We start from the raw sequence: 9,204 nt of genomic DNA on the forward strand, positions 1-9,204 counted from the left end.
ACAAAAAGACACAAAGCTGGAGTTATGCTGTGTCTTTACGCTGCATAGCTGCCTCTTCTTCTCTCATTCTCTCCCCCTCCATCTCCTGCTGCTACTTCAATCATGAAACTGATCAATGATCAGCTGATCGGTTTTGGTGTCCTTAGTCCCGTCTCGTTTGTTTATCGTCGCGCTAAACAACAGCAGCACGTTTAAGCTTGATAAGCTGTTGTCCAATATCTAGTGAGAGGGAAACATGAAGATGAAACCAGGGGTTCCTTACTGAATCATCAGAGTTGAACAGGTGATGGAGAAACAGGTTTACTTTTGAGTTGACATGAATGAGTGGAAGGGAAGTTATGAACTGTTTCTGAGAGACAAATAACACCAGCATCCTTTTCTAAGTAGCTGACAGCCGGTAACTGTGCAGGGGCGGGTCTAGCAAATTTGCCAGGTGGCCAGGTAGGGCATTAACAGGGAAAGGGGGGCACAAAGAAATACTTTTCTTTCTTATTCTCATTTAAAATGTCTAGTTTTTAATAAATACAACTGAATCTTACAACCAAAGTGGTCATCTGATGTAAAATATATAAAAATTAATTATTATATATAGTAAATATTAAGTCTAATATATGCCCTAATAAGCTATAGTACTTTTTCCTTTGGGAAGGTACCATGTGTGCAGTCTGCAATTCTGTTGCGGAAAGATGTTGAATCTATTTAATTACTGTAGAAAAATAATTGGTTTCTGTGCATTTGTTTTACCCTGGCAATAAATTAAAGTCGATTACGTTGATTAAGCATCATTAGGCGGAGGGTGGGGGGCGGTTCCCTATTTTTTTGCTGGGAGTTGGCAACCCTGCTAGTTAGGTATATGTAATTATTGATTAGGTTATGGCATGGTAATTTATAGAATATGCTGTGAATTTAACTAGGATTACACAGCAGTAGCAGTAATGCGAGTTACTTCCCTCAAGTGAAAGCTTTAAATGTTAGCCCGATGCTTAACTAGCCAACATAAGGCTTTCTGATTGAAGGCTAAAAGCGGCGTTGTCACCGAGTAAACAGAATATTGATTATATTTTTGTGTATTGCTGCAGCTTCTTCAAGTATTAACTTGGTGCTTTTAGCAACCTTAGGGGGAAATAATGGTAATATGACTGATCCATATGGACACAAAGAATAGCCACTTTTTTGTGCTACCGAAGTTCCCTCGCTTTCATTCAAAATCTGTTTATCGTTAAAAAACTTAAACATAATTGCCTCAAACTCACATTAAGGCCTGTGGGACACCATCAACCACTGAGACAGTAGACAAATGACTATTTCATACCTTAAGGCTGCTTGTTTATTTAAGGGAGATGAACAATACATTATAATTGTACATAATATCACAGATGATAGATTAAATAGGTTTTTGAAAGATGCTTGTGCATTCTTAAAGTCTAAAGTGTTGAATTGAACTGAGTATGTCATCTGTTCAAAGCCTCTCCCAGTCAGTGCTGTTCTCTGTGCCTGTCTTACTGTATATGATGTTATTAGCACAAACACTTTAAAGGTGATAACTTAGGACTTCAACAATAACACAGACTGCAATGTAGTTAAGCGTCTTACAGTTAGTTTTGAATGAACTTAAAAAAAACAACACAAGCCAAGATCTGTCTCCTCCTGTTTTTTGTGTCACACAAGAAAGAAGCATCAATATCTGATGAGAAGACTTATTAATTTGGCCTTTCACTTGGTCTTACTGAGGTGATGAAGTGAAATATGCATCCTTGTTTTGGTAATGTGCTGGAAAAGTTTGAAAATGGACATTGAACGTGCTTACAAAGTGCTTGAATTTGACCCTGAAAAAGGTTTATGAACCCAGAAAAAGTCACACTTGGAGTAAAAACCTCTCATAGCAAGTTAATCATTAAATTGATTTGATGCTTTAAGCACAGAATTTAGTCACACAGTCAGGACAGCATCTGGTTTACCTTCATCGGTAAACATGTTTATGCAGTACATAGTAACAGTGTGGCTGAGTCCTCTGGTTCAAATCAGTTCCACTACATTTGGAGATGTAAGTCTTAACCTTTCACATGCATCGGGAAGGAAAATACAACCAACATTTAAATGTCTTAATTAGATTGATTTGAAGTGTCTTAATGAGCTGCTGAATGTGAAAGTTAGCAAATGTGGATTTTACTGGCCAACAGTTACAGTGTTGGCTAATTACTCTTTACTCTGAGTTGTTGAAACAAATCTTGTCTGTTGTCTGTTGTTGGTTAATGCGACTCCTGAGCGCTTGTGTTTGTGCTCAGCCAAAGACGTTGTTTTCTTTGTTCTGTTTTTTAAATGATGAAGCAGCTCCGCTCTCTATAGTATGTATTTGTTGGAGGAAATGCGTTTTGATCATCCTCATGTTCATTTCCAACATGATATTCTTATTCTTGGACTCTACTAGAGTAGCTTTGCACGATTCACAGTTCAAAAAAATGCTTCTTTATCTTACACCAAGCCCCTCTTTTTCTCCTCTGCCTGAAAAACAGGGTGTCACGAACCGGGCCATATGGTCATGACAAAGAAAACCCCAGACATGGTTAGGAATGTATTCCAAGCTGCTTTATTCTTTTAAAACAAATAAAACAGAAAAGAAACCCTACTGTCAAAAACAAACAGTGGCGTGTGTAATCAGTACCATAGTGTGTGAAGGATGAGTGGAAGATGATGCATGTAGTGGTGCCAAAAGTAACCCAAACCTAACACAGCCAAAGTCAAACCTGGTGTCTCGGAGCCAACTAAAACTATGCCCTAAAGGCTTTTTATATAGAGTCCTGGCACACTGGCCCAGGTGTTGCCAGTGTCACTGATTGTAAATGGGAACTCCGCCTCTCCATTACCTGCAAACAAGACACACATGAGCCTAAAAGGAAGGCAGGGTGCAGTGGGTCGTCACGCAGGGGTTTTGGCTTCTTTGTAGTGATGGTGAGATGAAGCCTCATGATGAACTGAAGCTTTCCACCCAATTGGTCGACTCATGGTTCGAAGCATTGTGATGATTCATTTGCTCTACTGCGCCATCAAGTGGACAATTCAAGTGAAGCAGGCTCTGTGATTATAATGATGTGTAAACCTCTAAACTGAATAAATAAATAGTTTTCATGGTTATTTATCCCGAATATTGTCTCAGTATGTGTGATACAAAAGAGAAAGTGGAAACTATCAGGACAGAGTTTTGGTATGATTGTGTAACTGTTAGCCTCAGACAGTCAGTCAATAGTATAATTCAGATCATAGATCAGTACATTTGCATATTTTTATGACTATAAAAAGAAAGCTGAATCTTTCGAGACTTTATCTAATGTGTAAGCATCACAGCAGATGCCTTTGTGTCAACATAGCTGAGGCTAAAACAGAAAAACGATTTTATAAAAATATTCAGCAGTAGATCAAAACCGAAAGAAAACCATTAATCAACAAATGAACATTACCTGATGCTGCTGAATTGAAGCAGAGCAAATTGCAGAGGTTTTATTAGAGACACACCTAAGCGTTTTGCAATTTTGCATAATGTTAAAAAGTTTAAATCATTTTAGTAGCCTATTGAACGGCAGGAATTAGGTTTTCTTTTCGGAAGTATTTAAAAGGGAAAAAACAGCGGCTGACAGCGCTGTAAACAACGGAGGTAACTTGAAGAACAGAGGAGTAATGACAGAGTGGTGGTGTGGGGATTGGTGTGCGAAGAAAGAATAGGATAACTTCCCTTTGTTTTGTTTTGTTTTTTGTTGTTGTTGTGTTTTGTTGTTGTTTTGTTTTTGTTTGTTTGTTTTTTAAACTATTTATTTATGTAGTTATCCTTAAGCTCTGTTATTGAAGTTTAAAATGAAATAAATAAAAATTGTTGATAAAAAAAAAAAGTTTAAACTTCAAAGCTCATGCATACATGCACATCCAGTGCTCAGTGTCTAATTGTGTGTTTGTGTTTTTACCTTTTTGCAGTAGCGTAGTGAAACATTTGGGCAGTGGATAAATAATGGAAAATAAAATTCAGACTACAGACGGCTTCAGGTGAGTACACGTGGTGCACAAGGACCAAAGCTCACCTTCTCAACCTGGACAAAATGAATTATTTTACACTGATACTGTAAACTTTTGTTTGTGTGTCAGGTTTCCATACATCGGAAACAGCTGCTGCATCTGTAATTCTGTCCATCCTGAGGAGAGTCCACACTGCAAATTGCACTTGTTAATTTAAAGTGACTTTACTTTTTTAATAAACTTATGTTTGTTCGTCCTCTGCAGCAAACTGACAGCGATGCAGAGGCAGAGAGCAACACTGTGAAGACACAAAAAAAGTGTCGCTGGTTTCTTTTTAAATTCTGGAAGGTATGTTTTATGGAAAGAGTCACTGTCATCAAGCATTTAAATTGTTTTTATTTTATTTAAAGATATTCCTATATATCTGCTTCATGAGCTGACAGCTCACTAAAGTGATAAATAATATGAAATAATACCAAATTTTCTAACTGGACACTTTTCATGGAGAGACTCCCTTGGTATGTTTGTTTTATGCCATTACTGATGTTGGTTTTCTTGTTTCTAAACAGAAATTACACAAACAAAACGTGGCAGAGAAGGAAATTCCTTCTACGTCTCATCAGAGGTAAAGAAATGCACCACTCTTTAATGCTGCTGGAGATATTTATAGCAGTGGTTTAGTTGGAGCTCTTTTATTTCCCTTTTATTGGCATTTTTCTTCCACCTTGTGTATTTACATCTTTTTTACTACTTCTAGTCTTGTCTATTATTTATATGGATGCAGAGATTAGCGTTTGAAAATGTAGAGTGTAAATGTATAAAATACATGATTTTGTTCATGTTGGTATTCCATTACAGTTATTCATTTTTATTAGCAATCTGTATTAGCAAAATGTACTCCTTCTTATAAATTTCCACAACAATTACACTTTTCTCCTGATCAGCATCCCGGATGCTTCTGTTGCTGCCACACCAGCTAACCCTGAAAATGGTCAAAAGAAGAAGAAGAAGAGAAAATGGAGACACTTCTTCTGCTGTTCCTCGGTTTGCTTTTACACAAAACATATGAAATGCACATTCTCTTTAAATTGTACTTGTTAATTTTAAGTGAATTTACTTTTTTAATAACATTATGTTTGTTCGTCCTCTGCAGCAAACTGACAGCGATGCAGAGGCAGAGACCAACACTGTGAAGACACAAAAAAGGTCTCGCTGGTCTCTTTTTAAATCCGGGAAGGTATGTTTTATGGAAAGAGTCACTGTCATCAAGCATTTAAATGAGAGCAATTAAGAGCAATGAGGCACACAGCTATGTCCTATATATATATATCAGGTAAGAAGCACCACGGAAAAGATCCCAGCACACCTGAGTTGGGACACTTTGATTATGGAGCTTCTGGACCAAGAGAGTGGATGGGAGCATGTGTTTAACAGGTAAGAGAAAGACGTCCTCCAAAATGTTTCAACTTCAAAGCTCATGCATACATGCACATACACTGCTCAGCATCCTGACATCTTTCCTAATTTTGTGTTTGTGTTTTTACCTTTTTGGAGCAGTGTAGCATGCGGTGGAAAAAAAATAGAAAGTCAAACTGAGACTATAGACTGCTTCGGGTGAGTACACGTGGTGCACAAAGATCAAAGCTCACTTTGTCAAAGTGGAGAAAATGAATTATTTTACACTGATACTGTAAACGTTGTGCGTGTGTGTCAGGTTTCCAAACATCGGAAACACCTGCTACATGAACTCCTGCCTGCAGAGCCTCCTCAACATTGAGGAGTTCATAAGAGACATCAGGCGTCAGGAGGTTTTGTGGAGCACAGATCCAGAAGCTCAGCTCTTAAGGTGCACTACGTCAACCTTCTACTTTCTTCAAAAACCTGAAGAACAAAGAGATCTAACAGCAGAAATGTCTGTTTACCCTTTCCTTTCTACAGAAGGCTCATTGATGTCAGGGACTGTCATGAGTCAACAGATTATGGCCTTAAAGATCACCACCTAAGAGCTTTTAAGAAGGCATTCAGCAATCAAGCTCCTGAATACACCGGCAGTGCACAGAAAGTGCGTCAGCTATTTGGACATTTCGTTTTTTGCTTTACCTTCTGATTTTGATGTACTGTTTTAAATCTCTCTGCTTTTCTTTCAGGACGCTCATGAATTCCTAACATTGTTCCTCAATGAGGTCAAAAGGCTCACACCTCACCTGGAGAGGAACGCAGCTCTCCTGGGCCAAAGTTATACCTGCCCAGTAGAAGACCATCACATTTTTAAAATGGAAAACATGAGGACATGCAAGAGGTAAGCCTGTCTTTCAGAAACGCAGAGCTGGTTGCAATATTTTCATATACCTCTTTTCCACGTACCTGATCTTTACTTTAACTATGTTACTCCTGAAATGTGTAGCTGCGGTCACCAATCATCACAGCAAGAGGAATTCACCAGCTTGTCTCTTGACCTGGTTCCAGAGGGGTCTGTTATAAACATGTTAGAGACATACTTGAAGGTAAGATCACAAATTCCAATAGAGTTGTAGTATCAGCGATCTTAACACACCTTTTTTGTTAGTGTTTGTGTGTATATGTGTGTGCATATGTTGAGATTTCTTTCTACCATGAAGCCTGTTTTCTCTGTGCTGTTGTTCAGGAACAAGAAATAGAATTTCGCTGTGATTGTGGAGGGACGGCCTCAGAACTGAAGTCGTCTTTTGATACACTGCCAAGGTGAGTAAGGTCACATCAGAATTGATCGACTGACCAGGTTTCCAAACTGTGGCGCATCAAATATCAGAGTTTTTCAAGACAATACTTGAGCAGTCGTTTTCTCCCATCTTCTGTTTGTGTTTGACACTCATTCTTCTTATTTTCTACCTTGTTTGTTTTATTTTTTTCTTTTCTGCCAGAGTTCTGATCTTGCATCTGAAGAGGTTTGGCTTTACACAAACCTACAAGATTCAGAAGGTGGATGACCCCGTCAGGCTGCAGAGGGACTTGGTGGTGCCATCCAATCAGGTAAAAACAGACTGCAGAACGTCTCAGGCTACGTCCACACTAGCGTTTTCAGTCATTTTCAAATAGTTGTGCGTCTGCATTGAAACGGATGAAAACGCTGACGTTCCAGTCCTGCGCATGCGCAAAAGCGAGTGAGAATTAAAAAATTTGAAGAAAAGCTATCCGGAGCATGTACACACTGATATTAATCTTTTTTATGGCTGTCAAAGTTGAGAGCAATCAAAACAACTGCTGTATAATGCACTCGGCTATCTTTGTTTAATTGCTCACATGACTGCATCACATGACTAAAATGCGTCATCGTATTAGAAAGTCTGCGTTTTCGAGAGCGTTTTCAAGATGCTGTGTTTTTCCTTGAGGAAAACGCCGTCTCAGTGTGGACGGGAGGTCAAAGCGGAGAGAAAACGATGTGTTTTCAAACGAAAACGCATTAGTGTGGACGTAGCCTCAGCAAATCAGCTTAATTATGGCACTGATGTGAGACTTTATGAAACTAACACTCTTTCGATTTGTTCCTTCTCAGGGTGGTGGCTGTTACAGTCTTGTCAGCATCATTAGTCATTATGGAGGCACAGAGTCAGGTAAAACAACAGACTTGTTACAAACAGAAAATGAAAACTTGCTACTTTTCAGTGAAGGACTCACACACAAAAGCTTTTGATGTTCTAAGAAGCACTAAGTCAAAATCACTGTTTGCTTGAATCAGTTGACTTCCAGAAGTTGGATTCATTTGTCTTAATGTGATTTCAGGACACTACATCTGTAGTTCTGTCCATCCTGAGGAGAGTCAGCACTCTACATCAGATCGCTGGCTCACCTATAATGACGCACAGGTGCTCCACACAACTGGATCTGAAGCTTGTGAGGAACAGCAGCACTTGGCCTACATCCTGTTTTACAAGAGAAACGTAAGAAGACACAGCATCTCATCCTGAAGTGAGAGAATTTTTAAATGTCCTGTTACCTTGTTAACCAGTTTTGTCTTCATTCTCAGTTCTGAAACAGGAAATGGAAGGAAGGAAGGAAGTTAAGGTCATCATCATGCTGAGAAGGAAAAGCAGTCGTCCCAGCCCACCATCGCACACTGGAGGACAAGTATAGGTAAGTATTGCCCTCAGGAGGAAGGGTCCTCCCAGAGAGCCTGGTTCCTCCCAAGATTTCTTCCTCCAGGAGGGAGTTTTTTCTTGCCACCGTCGCCCCACATTCACTGGTCTCATCAGCAGGGACATTTTTAACATCCTAAGACCTGAACTCTTTCATGGCATGCATTTTTAATTTCTCTGTGCCATTTGGGTTGATTGAGACCTGATCAATGTAAAAACAAAGAATGATCAGATCTTTTTTTTGTTTCTCAAAAGAATGAGATCCACATATGAGGACGTTCATTTTAAATTTCGATTGAACAGTGGCAGTGTAATGTCCTCCCTCATAAGTGGATATCAGGTTTTTGAAGAGCAAAATTTTGTATTTTGGTCTAGACAACCCAAAATGTTATGTCCACATATGTGGACACCAGGTCCTAGGAGGTTAAAACAAAATCTACTAGTAGTGCACCACTACTAGAGATCGTCCTTTTCTGGACCAGTGTTTGGCTTGCTCTCTGGGAACAACAAATTAGTGCTGTCAGTGTTAATGTCATTTTAACTAATGACGTTAACGCTGACAGCACTAATTTTATTGTTATTATTATTAATATTATTATTAATTTATTTGTAAAATAAATTACATTTAAAAAAATAAAGAAATTATTTAATTCTTTATTTTTTTGTTTTATTAAAATCAAAATAACAACAAAAATAACTAATAAAAAAAATATTAAAAGTATTCAGCAGTGTTTTGTGAAATTTGTAATGAGCCTTAGTTAAGTTGATGTCACAGAAGTTTCTGAATCATTTAGATTGTTCAACAAACTGATTCACTCAGGTAAAGATGGTAAGTTGGAGCAATGGTACCCTTGGAGTTCAGTTTAAGTTTTCAGACAAATATTCCCTCGATCAGTTGCAGCTTCTGCTTTTAAATAAATGATTTAGCTGCAAATGTTTAGCTGCAGGTAGCAAAGTCCAAAAGTGACAACATTTCCACTGCAGTCTCTCCAGAAATGGCTTATAAAATTTTGACCAAATTAGACATTTATCCTTGGATCATTGACAACCCTGTAGGGTGAAAAGCTTTAATTGTACCTTTTATAACATT

General features: G+C 38.4%; 2 protein-coding genes across 2 annotated transcripts; both read left to right on the forward strand.

Annotated features, from left to right (window-relative positions):
• Positions 1–4,243: 4,243 nt before the first annotated feature.
• LOC146374660 (uncharacterized) lies at positions 4,244–5,339 on the forward strand. Its single transcript, XM_084949209.1, has 5 exons — positions 4,244–4,350; positions 4,572–4,627; positions 4,947–5,046; positions 5,156–5,208; positions 5,336–5,339. Exons 1-5 carry the CDS (start codon positions 4,246–4,248, stop codon positions 5,337–5,339), a joined length of 318 nt encoding a protein of 105 aa, XP_084805335.1. The 5' UTR covers positions 4,244–4,245.
• LOC146374661 (ubiquitin carboxyl-terminal hydrolase 37-like) lies at positions 5,333–8,633 on the forward strand. Its single transcript, XM_084948941.1, has 11 exons — positions 5,333–5,436; positions 5,560–5,616; positions 5,717–5,848; positions 5,941–6,064; positions 6,150–6,301; positions 6,407–6,506; positions 6,647–6,723; positions 6,903–7,011; positions 7,535–7,592; positions 7,762–7,919; positions 8,006–8,633. Exons 1-11 carry the CDS (start codon positions 5,390–5,392, stop codon positions 8,009–8,011), a joined length of 1,020 nt encoding a protein of 339 aa, XP_084805067.1. The 5' UTR covers positions 5,333–5,389; the 3' UTR covers positions 8,012–8,633.
• Positions 8,634–9,204: the final 571 nt, after the last annotated feature.

Source organism: Perissodus microlepis, chromosome 13, assembly GCF_051167445.1.
Source record: "Perissodus microlepis isolate ML-2025 ecotype Zambia chromosome 13, ASM5116744v1, whole genome shotgun sequence".
Taxonomy (NCBI): domain Eukaryota; kingdom Metazoa; phylum Chordata; class Actinopteri; order Cichliformes; family Cichlidae; genus Perissodus; species Perissodus microlepis.